The 18,660-nt window shown below is 49.1% G+C and overlaps 6 protein-coding genes across 6 annotated transcripts; 2 read left to right on the top strand and 4 right to left on the bottom strand.

The window, feature by feature from the left end:
- Window positions 1-431: 431 nt before the first annotated feature.
- Window positions 432-2,555, bottom strand: SSE2 (adenyl-nucleotide exchange factor SSE2; the record flags this gene model as incomplete). The annotated part of the gene is made up of 1 exon (XM_018881965.1): window positions 432-2,555. The coding sequence occupies one exon, from the start codon at window positions 2,553-2,555 to the stop codon at window positions 432-434; it is 2,124 nt and encodes a 707-aa protein (XP_018736391.1).
- A 477-nt stretch (window positions 2,556-3,032) lies between these two features.
- On the bottom strand, window positions 3,033-4,514 carry NPL4 (Npl4p; the record flags this gene model as incomplete). Its single annotated transcript, XM_018881966.1, has 1 exon — window positions 3,033-4,514. The coding sequence occupies one exon, from the start codon at window positions 4,512-4,514 to the stop codon at window positions 3,033-3,035; it is 1,482 nt and encodes a 493-aa protein (XP_018736392.1).
- An 826-nt stretch (window positions 4,515-5,340) lies between these two features.
- bdc1 (bromodomain containing protein 1, Bdc1) lies at window positions 5,341-7,236 on the bottom strand (the record flags this gene model as incomplete). Its single annotated transcript, XM_018881967.1, has 1 exon — window positions 5,341-7,236. One exon carries the CDS (start codon window positions 7,234-7,236, stop codon window positions 5,341-5,343), a length of 1,896 nt encoding a protein of 631 aa, XP_018736393.1.
- Window positions 7,237-8,320: 1,084 nt separating this feature from the next.
- On the top strand, window positions 8,321-8,680 carry SEC66 (Sec63 complex subunit SEC66; the record flags this gene model as incomplete). The annotated part of the gene is made up of 1 exon (XM_018881968.1): window positions 8,321-8,680. One exon carries the CDS (start codon window positions 8,321-8,323, stop codon window positions 8,678-8,680), a length of 360 nt encoding a protein of 119 aa, XP_018736394.1.
- Window positions 8,681-11,386: 2,706 nt separating this feature from the next.
- On the bottom strand, window positions 11,387-15,838 carry SMY2 (Smy2p; the record flags this gene model as incomplete). Its single annotated transcript, XM_018881969.1, has 1 exon — window positions 11,387-15,838. The coding sequence occupies one exon, from the start codon at window positions 15,836-15,838 to the stop codon at window positions 11,387-11,389; it is 4,452 nt and encodes a 1,483-aa protein (XP_018736395.1).
- Window positions 15,839-16,561: 723 nt separating this feature from the next.
- SAD1 (Sad1p) lies at window positions 16,562-18,628 on the top strand (the record flags this gene model as incomplete). Its single annotated transcript, XM_018881971.1, has 1 exon — window positions 16,562-18,628. One exon carries the CDS (start codon window positions 16,562-16,564, stop codon window positions 18,626-18,628), a length of 2,067 nt encoding a protein of 688 aa, XP_018736396.1.
- Between the last annotated feature and the right edge of the window lie 32 nt (window positions 18,629-18,660).

Below are 18,660 nucleotides of genomic sequence, written 5' to 3' on the forward strand. Positions count from 1 at the left end.
GTCCCCTTAATTTAGTTTTTAAGTACTCTCCGAGCTTTGTCTCTGACGGGTGGAGTTGTCCATTCCGGCAGATTGTCATACCCCAGAGTCGATTCTTCTTACTTGTAAAGTGCACTTCCCATTTAACTTCTTGGGTACAACTTTCTGTATTTTTGTATCTGTTTATATCTTGCTAATTTAAATCACTTGGTTTGTGCTACTGTGGTTTAACAAGTGAGGTAGCTCACGTATTCTACTGGTTATGGCCCTGGTCTGTAGCCAACACTTTCATCTTCTCTTGTCATCATACTTGACTGTTCTACTTAATGTTCTACGAAGAGCACCGGAGTTGCGACTATAAAAAAACAACACATGACTTGGTATGATTAAAATATATATATTATCTATCAAACAGTTTTAAAAAGGGGAAACGATAAAGGATCCGGTCCAGTTTAGTTTTCGATTGAGACATCACCGTCAGCGTCTTGAGAGCCGGCCTCTTCAGCAGCCTTGGCAGCAGCCTCGGCTTGAGCAGCAGCTTGAGCAGCCTTTTGAGCTTGCAGCTTCTCGGCCATGATTCTTTGCTTCTCAGCCTCTTGAGCAGCTTGCTTGGCTTGTCTCTCCTCCTCGATCTTGCTGAGGTATCTGCCACGGATGACATTACCAATAGAAGCGAGCTCCTCGTACTTGGCAATGTATTGAGCCTTGGTGGCATCGTCACCATCACCATACAACCACTCCTCAGCGGCATCGGCCTTTTCACGAAGTCTGGCCTTTTCATCATCGCTGGCAAAGTCCTTGTAAAGATCATCGATCTTGCCTCTGATATCATAAATATACTCCTCAAGAGCGTTCTTGCGGTCCTCAGTATCAGCAACGAGCTTGTCTTCAGAGGTCAATTGGCTCTCGATTTCTAAAAGCTTGGCTTGAGCAGCATCGTCAAGACCGGTGTGAGTGTGGACAATGGTAAGATCGTCCTTCTTGAACCACTTCTTAACAGTCTTGTATTGAGGTTCAGGGGCCTCCTCACCCTCCTTGAGCTCACCCTCAAAAGGAATCTCCTCCTCAACAGTACGCTCTTCAGCAGTGTAAGCAGATTCAACAGTATAGAATCCAGAAGGATCTTGTCTAAGCTTAACCTTGACGGCAACAGCTTCACCATTCTCACTGGGCTTGACTCCCTTAACAGCCCACTTACCGATCCAAGCATTGATACCCTTCTCAAGGGTCTCGGGGTGAGTATAACGGGCCTCGAGGTCGAAATCAGCAGTTCTGAAAAGAGTAATGACCTTTGAGTTGGGGAACCAGCCTCCAGCAGGGAAAACTTCGAGCTCGTTGACATCCTCACCCTCGACCTTCTCCCAAGAGTAAGTGACAGAGTAGATATTAAGGTCCTCGAACTTGAAAGGACGGACACGAACAGTAGGAGAGTGGATGGCACAGATGAAAGCAGCACCACGAGCAACAGCTTCGTCTTGGTTAAGAGTGAAGGAAAGAGACTTGCCGCCGAAAACTTCAACAAGTTTCTCTTTAACAGAGGGGATACGAGAAGAACCACCGATGACCTCAATAGAGTCCAAATCGGCAGGAGTCAACTTGGCATCCTTCAAAGCTCTCTCGATAGGCTCGGGGATTTGGGCCAAGAATGGTTGAATGTACTCCTCCAACTCCTCACGAGTCATACTGGCAGAAACATCGATATCGTTCATAAGAGACTCGATGTTGAAAGGAGCTGATGTGTTGGCAGACAAGATCTTCTTAAGACGCTCAGCTTGAGTCAAGACTCTTGAGAAAGCCTTGGGATTGCTGTGGATATCAATCTTGTACTTTTCTTGGAAGATCTTGCCAAAGTGGTTGGCAATGGCCAAATCCACATCACGGCCACCAAAGTCTCTGTTATAAGCAGTAGCAAGAATCTTCAATTCACCCTTCTTGAATGCGGCAATAGAAACACTGTATGAAGCGTGACCAAAGTCGACAATGGCAACGTTACGAGGCTTATCCTCAGGCAACTCCGAGTTCTTGAAAACACCGTAACCAACAGCAGCAGCGGTCAAATCATTGACAATACGAACAGGGTTCAAACCAGCAATGATAGCAGCATCAGCAGCAGCACGACGTTGAACCTCAGAGTACCAAACTGGCACAGCAATGACAACATCACTGACATTACCCTTGATCTCAGTGGTGGTAATGTGCTTCAACTTGTTCAAGTACATAGCAGCCAATTGAATCGAGTTGAATGTCTTTTGTTCACCTTGGAAACGGACCTTGACACCGGCCAAACCCTCGACATCCACCAATTCACTGGTAATAAACTTCTTTTCGATCTCAAGAGCTGGATCATCCGACTTACGGCCCAAAATTCTCTTCAAAGAACCAACTGTGTTCTTCAAGTTGGAAATTTCATTACTTCGAGCGGCCTCTCCAAGATATCTATTCTTAACACCGAATCCAACCAACGAAGGGGTGGCTCGGTTCGAAACCTCGTTGACCACAACGTCAATACCTCTGTTTCTAGCAACGCCGATGACCGACGAGTAGTTACCGAAATCAATGCCAAATGGTGTACTCATTTTGTCTTTGTTTTCGTATGTTTATGTCTGTAACTGCTTGTTACCTGTCCGCCGCTACCTGCCTATATATATCAGCTGTATCTGCATCCTTGATTTCACACTGCCGAATTTTTTTTTTCACCTCGAAGATTCCAGAACAACCCTGGCCCTGCCCCTGCCCTGCGCCGCTCACCCGCGCCGCATGCAGGGTCCTGTGGTGAAGGGGTCCTGTTTTCCTGACGGGAGGGGGGTTAAGGGATCGAGGGACTGCCTCCGGCGGCTGGGGCTGCGCCCCAGACCCCACTGCTCCTCTCGCTTCGCTCGAGTCGGGCGTCGACGGACCCTGGCAGGCTGAAACCCCTGGAATCAGACCATTCCAGGGTGCACAATCCAAGCCATCTCCTGCGAAGCAGGAGCCACGGGGTCTGAGGCAGAGCCCCAGCCGCCGGAGGCTGGTCCCTTAGTAGTAGAAGCAGCGCGTTGGATTAAATAGACCCGTTAGACAGACTCGCGGGTGATGGTGAGCAGGGTCTGCCAGCCGGGTGTTTGAGTGAGGAGGTAGCCGTCGTCGGGGCTGTGGCTGGCGGCTGCTCGGAGAAGGAGTTTTTCTTCGTCGGAACTGAGGATGCCGAGACCTACGAGGTAGACTAGCAGGTGGAAGTCCGAGATCCGGCTCATGTCGCTAGATAGTTCGGTTTGATTGTTGATAGATGTTCCTGTTTTGAGGTTCAGATGGTTGGCAATGGCACGGAAGTCCTGGAGAACTCCCACATGTTGTCTATTTTCAATGGGGAATGGAGTTGGTGATGTCAGCAGCGGTTTGGGCGAGTCGGGGAATCCGTGGGTCAGTGTCACTAAAAGGTATTCAACAGGGAACGCCGGTTTGGCATTTTCGGAAACAGTCAGTTTATACTCGTTGACTCGTTTATAAAAGATTTCTGGCACGTAGCGGGTTTTAGTGGGTTCCTTGATCCGCATCACCGAGGGGTTAGCAGACGGTTCAATCAGATCGGCCTTTCGCATTGCTTCAGCATTAGTCGACACTTGGTAACTGGAAATATCGATTTCTCCTTTACTGTTACCAGTAATAACACATGTAACAAATTTGGACGAGAAATTGCCAGTGTCACTCCATCGTGAAGGGTTGGGATGCTGGTTTTGCAGGTCAGCAGCAAATGCGATTTCCAGAGACGACAAGAAATACGAATCAACGTGTCGTTTACAGACTACAGACCCGTCTCCTTTTCCAGCATCAAGCAAGTCTGTATAAATAACACCAATTTTCTGCAAACCTAAGGTATGTTGTCCTGAGCCAGACTGCGAGCCAGATGCCGAGCCAGTTGTCGAACCAGTTGTCGAGCCAGATGCCGATGTACTGTTATCCGCCGATAATCCAGCAGCAACTCTGTCTACGAGCGATTCTTCGTTCCATGGCAAGGTCAGTGATACACCGTCAATCTCATCGCTTTGAGGAGGTTCGTAAATAGCTTCTACAACCGCTTTGATTCCAAGCGGAACTACCTCATATGGGACATATCGACCATATAAATAGCCGATTCTCTGAGCACCTGTCAGTCTCCAGCTCTCTATAAATGAATTTACAATAGACGAATCAGCAAACTCCACATGGTCCACCATTCTAAACTGTTGCTGTTGCAGAGTTATAGCAGACGGTTGGCATTTCGAGCAGATTCCTTGAGGCCATGGAGGATGTCCAGAAGGACAATTCTTGGCTACTCCAAAAAATGGTTCTGATAAAGGTGACATATATGACGAGCTGGATCCTGCTACGCCCGACCTAGTGCCTTTAGTGCCTCCATGGCCATTAGCAATAGACGACTTATTTGAATCGGCATTAAGTTTTCTCAAATATGCGTGATATGATAAATGCTTGATATTTTTCTCCTGCTGATATCCCGAATCAAATGGCTCGAGGGGCATACAATAATCACACATGCCCTTGTCGCCATGACGGCACATTTTGGGGTCTCGAGGCCGTTTGATCTTGCCGTCCTGTGAGTCGAGTTCGTCGTCAATTGGCAATTGTTTCACTGATTTGAATATTTGCTCTGCTGTTGGTCCTTTTGCCGACGATGAGGCAGCCACTGATCCTGATCCCGATACCGAACCCGCAACCGATCCTGACACGGCCGCCTGAGGGATATTGGATCTTAAATTCTCTTCAGCCTCGACCGATGGCGAATCATATGTCAAAAACAACAGGTCTCCATGTTTCAAACCCAATTCGCCAATTGTCTTGTCCAACACCGACCCAACAGTCTGTCCTTCCTGAGATGGCTGATTAGAAATCCGAACATTGGACACCCCCTTCGGCAACTGGCTCTCCAGTTGCTGCTGAAGGACATCCCCGAACCTATCACCGGCTTCGCCATTGATCCGGTACGCACCGTCTTTGGATCTAAATCGAATAATCTACACAGTTAGCAACTTTCTCCACCCAATTGCCACAATCCCACTACCGCCCTCCACTCACCATTTTTTTCTAAACTCTTCACTTGATATCTCACCGAATCAACCTCGCCTCAACCTGCTTATAAACAACATTACACCTCGCCGCGCGGCTACCTGGGACCCTGAAGGGGTGGACCCTGCCTCCGGCGGCTGGGGCTCTGCCCCAGACCCCGTGGCTCCTCTCGCTTCGCTCGAGTCGGTACTGGGGCGCCCGAAACAACGACTCGAGCGAAGCGAGAGGAGCAACCAGGGTCTGGGGCGGAGCCCCAGCCGCCGGAGGCACGAGGGAGAACGTCGAAGTCGTGAATAAATTAGAATAAATATACAGGGAGGGTTATTTTTTGCGACGTTTGGCAGAGTTGGTGTTGGAAGGTTCGTCGTCGGCACCGCTGGGGGTGGCACTGTTGCTACGAGCACGTCCTCGACGTTCGGCGCTGCGGAAAAGGGCGAGCATGGTCTCGGTATCATGCTGCATTTCTCGGGCCCACATGGAGATATCAGAGTCCCAGCCGTTATACATGACAGCATTGGCAAACATTTTCTCGAGTTCGCGTTCGAGTTCAGCTGTGTCACGGATTTTGCCTTCTTTGACCATGGATTTGATGGTTCGAAGGTCTGTCGGAGAGTAGATTAGGTCGTAGTATGCAGGGGCATCGTTGGGGTTCACAGGGTGTGAGAAGAATGAAGCTGATTTGTTCGACATGATATCTGAAATTAATGGGTTTACTAATGTCTGGAATCGTCTGGAAGGTCGAGCAGGTGAAGGCGATGGCGTTCGTTTTCGTTTCGATGAGGAGGTAGTAGTTGTAGCAGGCTCTTGTTTATTACGACGGGATTGCCGTGTGGTACGACGTGTCTCATCAGGTACTTCAGTTTCGTCTTCTGCTTCTTCTGCTTCTTCTTCGTCTGCGTCCTCGGCTTCTTCTGCCTCTTCTTCTGCTTCTTCATCATCCTCTACCGGCTTTTGAGGAGGAGCAGATTTAGCTTCCTGTTCTACAGTTTCTGGTTCCTCCTCTTCATCTCCTTCTTCTACTTCTTCTTCTTCATCTTCAACCTCTTGAGTGTCTTCTTTATCTGTAGCATGCTCTTTTTTAACATTGTCTTTGGCTGGAACCTCTGACTCTTCAGCATCAGCGTCGGCATCTGCCTCAAGATCCGCCATTTCAACATCTTCATCCTCGTCTTCTTTCTCTTCTCCTTCGTTATTGTCTCCCGTTTCTGTTTTGACTGATGCATCTGGTTTATCGGCTTTTTCTTGAGTCTCTTGTTTAACTGTACCCTCATCAACCTCGTCTGACGGTCCCTTCAGTGAACTCTTAAGAGTGGTGTCTTCTTCTTCTAATTCTTCCTCTTCACCTTCTTCTACATCAGCACCCTCTTTTTCGTTCTCCTCTTCACCCTCTTCTTCCTCCTCTTCTTCCTCCTCTTCATCTTCTCCAGCCTCTTCATCCTCATCAGGATGTTTGCTTTTATTGTCAACAGCAGTCGAAGTTGCAACTGATTTTCCATCAGAAACGCTATTAGATGGTTTGGGCGTCGACGCCTCAGGTTCTTGATCGCTTTCTTCTTCACTACCACTCTCGCTTTCAGCATCGCTTTCAGCAACTGAATCATGCTTGTTGTCTGTAGAAGCCAGTGGTTTGGCAGCCTGTGCTTGTGCTTGTAGCTGTGCTTTTCTCTCTTGCTCTTGCTTTTGTTGAATTTCTAGTTGCTTTTGAAGTCGCAACTGTTGTTGTTGCTGCTGCTGTTGCTGTTGCTGTTGCTGCTGGGATTTATCTCGTTCAGCTTCTTTAAGTAGTTCATTATCCCATTTCCCACTTGCTATAAGTTCCATCTCTTTCAGCTTGGTTTGATAATCTTGTTCACTCTTTTGTATCGACAAAGTCATATCTCGTTTGTAGGATTCATACAGCTTCGCCAACAACGGTTGCAACATCTCAACCGTCGGTCTAGGCGGATTAGAAGGAAGTAATGCATTGTATAAAGCTTGACACGCTTGTGGAGTTAGATTGAAATTTGTATTCAGTGGATGTGACCGTAAATCCTGAGACAACTTCACAAACTGGTTTGGTTTTCCAGTCGCAGTACCAGATTGAGGTGCGGGAGACGACGATGAGGACCGAGATTTCGCGTCGCCATTTGCCTGAGCCAGCCTCTCCTCCTCTCTATCACGCAATATTTGCCCATATATCGTCTGGGCAAACAGCAGGTTGAGTAAAGAAGTCGACATTTTGGACAACAAAAACTCAAAAAGGCGACTCTTTCCCGTTTGTTGATCTATTATCTTGCAGGTCAGAATGAGATTCGAGACTGACTTTTAAAATGGTGAACCTGAAATCGAATATGACTTTTTACCCTAATCCTGTGAAATATATCCTCTACGGGCTATTTTTGGTAGAAATAAGACGAAATAAGCAATAAAAACAAATTCCATGATAATTATTCAATTGTATCAAATCATAAATATAAAGAACCCCAATGACCTCAAAAGAAAACGGATTATTTGATATGAAATAATTACGTCTATAAAAATTTCATTTTGCCCTTGACTAGCATATGCTTGCAAAGTAGAGAACATGCGAACTTAAGTTGCATTTTCTAATCCACTGCTAAAAAAAATTTAAACTACCAAAGCTAGAAGAGTACTTTTTTTTCACTAATTCTACTACTTCATCACTTGAAATATTAACAGGCAAGAAAAAAAAGTCTAATAACTGACTTCTCCAGAAAGCGGTTCAGAAAACAGTTCACGAGCTCAGGGGGATCTACTTCACGCGAATCGCGGCTGCATAATAGCTACATTTTGCAATCGAGAAGTGAGAGAGCATAAACGTAACACTTGTCACAACGAACCGACTGGAATCGATACCTCATAAACCCGGTTGATACAAACGAGATCCAATAACCTCAAAAATGGCACAGAAGATATCGGTTCTAACGCCGCTTATTTATATAACCGTGCTAATTACGGCACTGGTGGTATTCTCGTCGGTCCACCGCCGACGAAAGATGAGTAAGTAGCCACCCACTCACCCACTCTCCCATCCAAACCCCACAGCCCTTCCATTTCGTGCAATTGCGAATTCTCAACGAACTGGACGGCCCCCAAACCCGACTCGAGCGAAGCGAGAGGAGCAACCAGGGTCTGGGGCGGAGCCCCAGCCGCCGGAGGCAGACCCCTATCACCAATACTAACAGTTGTAGAATCGATCACGAACCTGAAACCATGGTACGAAGAGAACTTTTCGCGAGAATTGTTCCTGTCACTAAAAGAAGCATCACAGTCGGGATCACAGAAAATCCCCGAGAATATCATGAAAGCGGCCATTTTGAAATGGGCAGCCGAGGACATTCGACAGATGATCCGAATGAACGACTCGAAACAGTACTTAACGGTGCTGCACCAACGGGGTTCGGTCGGTGACGATATCTGGAAACGATTCACCATGTCCGAGAAGTTCTTACAACTGGAACTCGAAGATATCCGACGAGAAGCCGAGGCCATCCACCCCAACTGGACCCAGCAACTATTCCAAACGGCCAGCGAAATCGCCCAAAACGAGGGTCTCCGTAAACGCATCAACGAGTTCCCGGCCCAGCAACAGGAGTACCGCCAGGCCTTTGAGGCTCTCCGCGAAAACAGCATCAAAGAACTGACCTCCGAAAAGAACTAGCCTCTGTAAATACGAACTCTTTCTCCTTCTCTTAACGGGTCTGCCTCCGGCGGCTGGGGCTGCGCCCCAGACCCCACGGCTCCTCTCGCTCCGCTCGAGTCGGTGCTTGGGGTACCCGGACTGCCTCCGGCGGCTGGGGCTGTGCCCCAGACCCCGTTGCTCCTGCTTCGCAGGAGTTGACTGGGGACCCCAAGCACCGACTCGAGCGGAGCGAGAGGAGCCGCGGGGTCTGGGGCGTAGCCCCAGCCGCCGGAGGCAGGCCGGGACCCTTATGTGGACCCTGGCGATCGGCATCGCGGGGTTCCCGCATGAAGCAGCGGAAATTCCGCACGGGCTATTTTAGTAAGCGTTTAGACTTCGAGGGTTGTGATCTTGTCATCCGAGTGGTTGGATGTATGATGGCGAAACATAGTAGGTTTTTGACTGCGTGTGTGTCGTGCAGAAAGCTCAAGAGGAAGTGTGATTATATGAAACTGGGCCATGGCCCGTGCTCGAATTGTGTGGTCAGGAAGAAGGCTCATCAGTGCACTTTGAGAGATGATGATGAGGAAGAGCCTTCACCTGTAAATACTTCTCTTGTAAACAGTGAAATCGCTGGTTATGGTACTCATAGACCGGATCAGGAACTGGATCCGCAAGAGCAGAGTAATAATAATAATAATAGGTCCGGTGGGCTGTCGTTAGCATCACCTCCGGCAACTGATTCGTCTCCGTCGTCGCCGGATTTGTTTACTAATTACGGACCGGTCCATTCCAGGATCACGTCGAAACTGCTGGCTTCGTGTGTGGTCAAGTTTTTCCAGAACCCGGAATGGAGCTTTTTTTTGGACGAGAGTACGCTTATGAATGCAGTCATAGAACGTCAGATAGCTCGTGATAGAGACTCGATCTCGCTTTTATATATCGTTAGTGCTTGTGTGATTATCAGACGAGGGGTTCAAGTATCGGAAGCTTCTGGATATAAAGGAAGCAGAAAAGTGCTCACTGAACAGTTATTCGATGCTCATATCAAGTCTAGTGAAGGTGCTACCAAACACAATATCATCACTTTACAATCAATAATTCTGCGATCTCATTATTATCTCCACAATGAACAGAATGAGCTAGCGTGGGATGCTCTTTATAAAGCAATTAGCATCTACAATGCTCTCAGTGCACGTCCATCTAACACTGCGAACAGTGTAAGAAACCAGTTCAATTACGATTCTGACAGACAGAGAGCCAAGTTCGATCAGGCTTGGACCGCTCTAGCGTATCTCGAAACTACTCTTTGTACACTGACCAATCGTCGGAGTACTTTATTAGTACTTTCACAGCTGTCAGCCAGTTTACCATCATTCAAATACGATTTCAAACTCGATCGAAGACTGAAAACGTTATGGTTCTCAAGAGAAGCTCAATTGATTGTTGAAAGTACAGAAGCTCCTAATATCATCAGAAATCGCTTTTTTGCCATTGAAAAGGACATTATAGAGTATATCAAGGTTGTAGATGATCAGGAGGGCAAGCTGCTGCCATACGGACAACTCCCTTTATACGGATGTCTCATCAAACTATGCACCCAGAGCGCACTCAATCTTCTCAGAGAAGAAGCTGCTGCCACTGCTGCTGTAGATGCTGTCTCAATTGATACCGATGTGTCAGCAGCCGGAGCGCAGACCGAACTGCTTGCTTTGACAGCTCTCAGAACCGAGATCATGAACCGATTACACACTTACGGCACGCAATTCAACATTCATCTCGAAGCACTATCACTATACGCACCGCCACCTGTGCTAGGATCTGCTCCATTTCTGGCCATGTGGGTTTTCCAGACGCTGACGTGTGTATGGATCATGGCTGCCATGGAGGAGCGATGTAATATGACAGATCCTGAAAACTTCCTGGCCGTTCGAACCAAACTCGCCCAAACGCTGGAAAACATCCGCGACGACAAAAGTATCTGTAAACGGACCACCATCCTGTTCAACGGAATCGACGTTCTGTCGCACCTCAAACTGGACGAGCACAACAAATACAACGTCATGATCCCCATACAGCTCCAAGAAGGCATCTCCTCAGTCTCCCGAGCATGGGACGACGAGCGCCAGCGCATCAGAGAAGAAGAAGAGGCCTGGAGCAACTTCCAACCCCTCCTTGACGACAACAAATTCTGGTCGACCCTCACCGCCCAAGCCGAATTCGACTACTCCATGGGCACGCTAGAGACGGACGACTGGTTCAAAGTCACGTAATCCGGGGTGGGGACCTGCCTCCGGCGGCTGGGGCTCCGCCCCAGACCCCGCTGCTCCTCTCGCTTCGCTCGAGTCGGGTGTCGGGGGTCCCGGCTTTGTTGGGGTATCGAGATATGTTCACAGAGGACGGCCTATTTAGCGTATTTTTAACTTATTTTGATTTCATAATTGCATTTCCTGGATTGACCATGGTTTATCTTCGAGCTATCCGTTCGATGTTAGATATCAATAGCTACTGTATGAGCTGTTGATAGAAGAGGCTGGTATTCTGTAAATCGATTGAAATAATTTTCCATCAGGAAATATCATCGGACAACTTCGCACTCCTGGGACGTCGACGCCCGACTCGAGCGAAGCGAGAGGAGCAGCGGGGTCTGGGGCGGAGCCCCAGCCGCCGGAGGCAGTCAGAGGGATAGGTTCATATATATACAATTGAGATATAGTGAGAATGCAAGTTTTGGGGCCGACAGGGTTAGAACTGGTCGGCGCGTTTGTTTTTCTTTTTGACGACCTTGAACGCCGGGTTCCAGCCGTCGTTTTCGACGGGTTTGGGTGGTGCGGTCGCGTTGCGTTGGAGGACGTCGCTCCAGGTTTCGCCGGATTTCTCTTTGTCGGCGACATTGCGCTTTTTGAGGAACTCGTCGGCGAAACGGCGGCCGTCCATGGTGGACGAGTTGGAGTAGATGGTCTCGGCAATGATCTCTTTCGAGTCGGGTGTCGCTGGAAGAGACAGGAGAATCGAAAGAAGCTCGGTTTGGTTGATTCCGGCGTTGAGATCTTGGAGTGCTCCTTTACACCATTGGAGGAACTCGTCAGAGGCAGTTAGAACTCTGGGGGCAGTAGGAACAGGAGCAGCAGCGGGTCGCAAGGTCGTGGAGGAGATGGCTCGCTTAAGAGGAGAAGATCCTCCAGCAGCAATAGAAGCAGCAACACCGGTAGTGGCTGGGGATGAGACTTTTCTTCCACCGGGTCCAACAGTGGTCCAGGCAGGAGCTCCAGTTGACGACAGACCAGTGGCCAAACTCGAACTAGTAGCAGAAGAGACACCAGGTCTAACAGAAGAAGGAGCACCGGGAGTCACGATTTCAGCATACTTTTTCCCAAATGGAAGCGATGCTGCAATGGGAGAAATAGTAGGTGTAGCACCAGAGGCTCCGGTAGGAACTCCAGTAGAAGCAGTGGTTCCGGCAATGGGCGAAGAAATGGTTTGTGCTTGTGCTTGAGCAAGAGCCTGAGCCTTCTTTTTGGCGGCAGCAGCAGCAGCTAACTCCTCTTCTCTTTGAATCTCAGCCAGGGTCTTCTTAGGAGAAGCAGCAGAGTTCATGGAACTGGCCCATTTAGCCCCAGATGGCAATATAGGGCCTGAGGTAGAAGATGATGAGACACCACCAGCAAGTCTGGCAGCCAAAAGCTGTTGTTGGACAAGTTCTTGTTGTTTAGCAGTCTGTTTGGCACGCTCACTGGCTTCTAATTCTTGGATCTCCTTCAAGGAAAGTGCCTTGGGTTTAGTGTCTTTCTTGGCCCAAGGTGCTAGAGCAGGGGCTGCAGTAGCGGTAGGAGATGTAGTAGTTGACAAAGTGAGGGTGTGTCCATGACCAGTGCTACCAGTAGAGGCTACAGTAGAAGTAGCAGCATGGGTTGAGTTGGATCCAGAAGTTACAGGAGTGGACTCAACACTGGAAGTTGCAGTTTTAGTGGTTTGGTCAGCAGAATCATCATCAGTAGAAGCAGTGGGTTCAGAATGTTCTTGCTTATTGTTGGCCTTTTCAGCCCTTTCAGCAGCAGCAGCAGCAACTGCAGCAGCGGCAGCAGATTGTAACTCGGCTTTAGCTTTCTTCTTGGCTTTCTTGATCTCAGCTTTAGTGAGCTCTCGCTTGGATTCACTATTGTCTTCTGATTTAGTAGAAGAAGCACCGGTCGAGGTCTCTTCAGAAACAGGTTCAGCCTGAGTTTGAGCCTTAATATCGTCGTTCAGTGAAAGATTTTCAGCGTTATTGATAATATCAGCAACAGAACCTGAAGAACTGAGATCTCTCTGAACAGAATCAAGACCCTTCCAAAGAGATTGACCAAGTGGACCAGATGAAGGCTCCTGGACAGGACTTCCCACTGCACTGTTAGCTACACTAGCAGCAGTAGCAGCAGCTGCAGAGGTGTCTTGAGATGAATGAGACAAAACAGGAGCCAATTGTGAGTGAAGAGGTTGATCTTGGAAGAAATTTGACTGAGAATGAGTGGCTGGTTGGTGAACTGGTTGAATAGGTTGTCCCCAAGGAGAAATAGGAGACATAGGACCAGGTGAGACGACTGGAGAACCAGAAGCACCCCAGGCACTAGGGATTACAGGAGCAGCACCGCCAAATTGTTGGTGTTGGTTAGGAAGTTGAAGAGGTTGTTGAGCTTGATGGTGATGTTGACGGAATACATCTCTTTGAAGATCGTCAAAATAAGGGATTCCATGACCAAAAGGTGAAGGTTGTTGCTGTTGTTGGCCAAATGGAGGTGGTAATGATGGAGGAAGAACAGGAGGTAAAGGTACTCTAAAAGGTTCAGTGAAGTTGCCAATCTTGAGCTTGAAATCGTGAAGAGTGATATAATCAGTCTCACCAATTCGTTTAATCAATAAATCTTCTTTCAACCAGTTTCCAGTATACCAATCGTGCATCAACTTTCCAGAAAATGGACCCTGCTCAACTCCAGATGGGTCTTTATATACCCACTGAACGTTTTCAGGCAAAATAAGAGGAGGATTAGGTTGAGGAGATGGGATGCCAGGAGGTGGGGTGGCAGCCATAGCAGCATTGGATAACGGAGTACCAACACGCTTAATAGGAGAACTGAAAAAGTCCGAGGCAGTACTCCCGCCAGCAACAGCACTGGCAGTAGGAGTGGATCCTGGTTTCGAAATTCCCAGAAGATTAGTACCACTTCCAATACGACTTAAAGCGGTATCAGAAGGATGACTCGACAGGTCATTGCGAGCGGATGAAGGAGTGATGGAAAAGTTTCCAAAAGGACTCCAGCTGTCACTGGCAATTGAAGCAGGGAGGATATTTGATGCAATAGAGGTGGTTGGAGCTGGTGCTTGAGGCTGGTTCTGAGCCACTTGTCCACCGGAATCGGATCGAGCACCAGAGGATACAAGAGAACTGAAGAAAGCGTCGTCAGCAACTTTCGAACTAGCACTATTGATAGTATCCATGAGTCTGCTGCCGTTACCAGTACCACCAGATCTGAGTCCAGTCTCAGTAGTAGCAGCACCACCAGCACCAGTAACAGATGTTAAGCTGACTCCACCAGATTTACGACCGATATCATCTACAGTAGTACCAGTACCAGTACCAGTACCAGAACCCTGAGAACTTCCATGACCAGTACCATGAGATGAACCGTGAACATGAGCGTTTCTGTCGTCGCCATCGCGATAAGGCCGCTGCTTGGGAGGAGTATCATAGTTCACCGGCATATTAGTCATATTGGAATAGTACAAATCATTGGGGTTTTTGTATCGACCAAATGGAGTAAACAGTTTAGATCCTCCGCCAACTCCACCACCATTGTTGTTGTTATTATTAGTGTTATTATTTCCATGATGATATCGATTATGATAGCCTCGCTGTTGACCATTATTGCCAATATTAGTGTTGAAACTGGTATTAGTAGTGATAGTATTAGCAGAGCCAGAGCCAGAAGCAGGAGCAGATGCTGGATCCGAGTTTTCAGTCAATTCAGTCACAGCGATCCGTTTTGATTCTCGAAACTCTTTCGAGTTCTTGATCCTGTCCCAGATGGCTAGCATCTCTTTCGACGAGTATTTTTTCGCACCAGCATTCGCACGTAGCACCACTGGCTCTGATTTGGGACCATTCGAGCTGCTACCAGATCCAGAAGCTCCAGCAGCTCCAGCAGCAGAGTCACTAGCACCTGCTGTAACACCTTGAACCGAATCTTCTAACGAAACAGCGACTCTAGTACCACCAACCTTGTATGGAACAGAACCAGCTAACCCAGACCCGGTGATGGCACCAAGTCCTGTTACTGGTGAACTGATATTTCCAGTACTGAGTCCACTATTCGCATGAGTATTAGTAGTAGTAGCAGTAGTAGTAGAAGTCGAACCGACTCTTTTTCCAGATAAACTGGACTGACTCGTAGCATCCGAGTCGTCACCAGAACTGGATTTCCGCATTCCAAACAGGCCAGACCCACCAGCAGCAGCACTAATAGCGAATACACCGCCACCAGCAGCACTGTTGTTGATATCTGAAATGCCACTGGCACCTGAATTCCTTCCAGCTCCAGCACCAGAAGCAGCACCAGCAGAACCAGAAGCAGTAGCAGAACCAGCAGAAGAAGTTACCGAGGGGCTGACATTAGTCCCAGAAGTCTTTCTTTTCAGAGCAGACGCGGCAGCAGCAAACGATGGGCCACTCGCCGAGCTGGCACCTGCTAACCCTGGTCCAGCAGCAGCCACACCTCCTCCATTGCTGCTGTTACTACTACCACTTGCGATGCTATTAGCACTACTGGCCGCACCAGCGGCGATTCCCGACCATGGAAGCTTGACTTTTTCAGGCCCATTCGGCGAGTTATTATTCCCATTAGCGGTTTTATCGTCCTTCAGGACCTTAGAAGACCCCGACTTCAGACGAGTCCTGATCCCCGTTAGTTCCACGAACAGGCGTGCCTCCGGCGGCTGGGGCTGTGCCCCAGACCCCCCGGCTCCTCTCGCTTCGCTCGAGTCGATTCCGTCGACAAACCCCACCAACTCCTGCGAAGCAGGAGCAACCAGGGTCTGGGGCGGAGCCCCAGCCGCCGGAGGCAGACCTCCCCCTGAGGATGATCTGGCCACCAGCGGAGCCAAACAGCATTGGCTGGATACGTACCATTCGGGTCCGAGTGACAGAGCGGACGATTTGGACATTGTTTTTCGGTTGCGGTGCGTATGGGGTGGTGAAGAAGGGAGAGCAGCAGCAACAGCAGCGAATGACGTCGACAGTCGGTGGTTCGTTCGTTGGTCGAGGGTGAGTCAATGCGTATTAGGATCCGCTTTTAGGCCAGGCAGATCGGTCGAATGTGTTCACAAGGGTCGTTACAGTTGATTTCAGATGAGGTTGAGCCGGGTTCAGGTCGGGTGTTGCAGTCGACACTGGGTGTAGTTTGGCGTATGGTTAATATCGGGTTCTGATTTCTGAAAAAATCGTCGTAGCTTTTCCGGAGTAGTTTGGCGACCGTTCAACATTTTTTTAGCTGCCTGCAGCGTGCATGTCACCTGACCCCTCTCCAGTTGGGACTTCTGGCGGGGGATGGGGTGGGGTGGGGGTGTGCCTCCGGCGGCTGGGGCTCCGCCCCAGACCCTGGTTGCTCCTGCTTCGCAGGAGTTGGAGGGGGGTGTGGGGTTCATGGGGGGAGGGGGGGAGGAGGAGAAGGAGAAGGGGGGAGTCGACTCGAGCGGAGCGAGAGGAGCCACGGGGTCTGGGGCAGAGCCCCAGCCGCCGGAGGCACGGCGTGCACCCCCTGAGTCAGCCGCACGGGTGGTGCATGGCGCTGGTGGTGAAGTGAGGGAGCGATCTGAGGTCGCCAGTGAACAGAGCTGACGAAAGATTGATAGAAGGACAGCCATTCCAGGTGGCGAGTCAATTGAAGTATGGGCAATGGAGACGAGACGAGAGCAGCAGACGAGGCGGCTCTGGTTGATACAGAGATCAGTGCGGTCGAGAGTGTAGAACAGAATGGGTCCGAGATCCAGCTGGAGCATGAGCATGAGCATCAGCATGAACATGAGCATGAGCATGAAATCAATAACAGCTTTGAAAAGGCTGGATCGGTGAAAGAAATTGAGAATGGAGACACGACAGAAATGAGAACACGAAAACGACGACTGAACGAAGAAAAAAATGACGACGATGAAAACGAGACGATACATACGAACGGCAGTGTGCCTGGCACGTCGACGCCCGACTCGAGCGAAGCGAGAGGAGCCGTGGGGTCTGGGGCGAAGCCCCAGCCACCGGAGGTACGTAGGCACCCCAGCAATAGCCAGTCGAAAATAGAAGAAGAACAAAAAGAAGAAGAAGAAGAAGAGGAGGGGGTATGGCCGGTGCGGCCAGTGAGACAGGTGCAGGAACCGTCGAGTTCGATGTTGTATCTGGATACAGTGGACAGGTCGCGGTTGGATTTCGATTTCGAGAAGATCTGTTCGGTTTCGCTGTCGGTGGTGAATGTGTATGCTTGTTTGTGTTGTGGGAAGTATTTTCAGGGCCGTGGTAAGAGTTCGTATGCGTTTGTGCACAGTGTGGATGTCGACCATCATGTGTTTATAAATCTGCAGACTCTGAAGATATATGTGTTGCCAGAGGGTTACGAGGTTAAAACGACGGCTCTGGATGATATTAAATATGTGATAGACCCGTGGTATACGGCAGATGAGATTAAGAGTCTGGATACAGTGGCTCTGAACAGCTCGTTTGACCTCACTCATAAGCAGTATTATCCGGGTTATATTGGCATTAACAATATTAAAGCAAATGATTATGCGAATGTGGTGATCCAGATCTTAAGTCATGTTAGTCCGGTTCGAGACTTTTTCCTTACTCTTGGTCAGGGTCGTGCGACGGGCAGTAGTCAGAGTAATGGATCATCAGCGAGTATAAGTATGGCGAATAGTATGGCGAATAGTACGAATGGAACTAGTCAGGCAGGGTCATCCGAGCTGGCAAGTAGACTGTCGACTCTGATTCGCAAGATTTGGAATCCTCGTGCGTTTAGAGCACATGTATCACCTCATGAACTGCTCCAGAGCGTGTCATCAGCGTCTAAAAAGCAGTTCACATCGACGCAGCAGTCAGATCCGTTTTTATTTTTCACCTGGCTTCTCAACCGACTGACCGCTGAACTGACAGTCGGACCAACTAATACCCGTTTTAGTCGTGACAGCAGTCCTGGAACACCCACTGCAGCTATCACTACAGCAGTATCCACCACCACCACAAAAGACCAACAACCAGTTAAAAAGAAACTCAAACCTACATCAACTCGCTCTAGCAAACCCATTAAACCACGAGGAATCATTCAAAAGACGTTCCAAGGCACTCTGTTAGTAGAACAGCAGCAACTTCCACGAACACTGCCATCTGGAGCATCCGCCGACACATTCCTACCAAACGAGCCAATAAAAACAACTGAAACCCCATTTTTATGTCTGACATTAGACCTGCCACCCATTCCCCTGTTCAAAGAAAGCACTCAAGACGGAGCTCCTGTGATCCCGCAAGTGACGCTGAAATCACTGCTAAACAAATACAACGGCACCACTGTAACCACTGACGAGATCACTAAAACAATGAAAAAGTATAAACTCACCAGAGTGCCCGAGTTTCTCGTCTTGCGAATCAAACGGATCACCCGCAATCTCCTTGGCGACGCCGACGAACGCAATCCCACCGTCGTCAGCTTCTCACCAACAAACCTCGATATGGCCCCCTACCTCACATCCTCTTCTACCACATCCCCCTCCTCCACACGATACAACCTCATAGCCAACGTCGTGTGCGAATGGGACGGAAACACACCCCGCTGGAAAATCCAGCTCCTCGACAAATCGCGCGACCGCTGGCTTCAAATCGAAAACCTGCTCGTCGAGCCCATCCAGCGCGAGCTCCTCTTCCTCAGCGAGTCCCACCTCCAAATCTGGCAGCGCCAGTCTCCCCTGTAAATACACCTCTTCCCCTGTAAACCCGGATTGGG

This window comes from Sugiyamaella lignohabitans, chromosome D, assembly GCF_001640025.1.
Source record: "Sugiyamaella lignohabitans strain CBS 10342 chromosome D, complete sequence".
Classification (NCBI taxonomy): domain Eukaryota; kingdom Fungi; phylum Ascomycota; class Dipodascomycetes; order Dipodascales; family Trichomonascaceae; genus Sugiyamaella; species Sugiyamaella lignohabitans.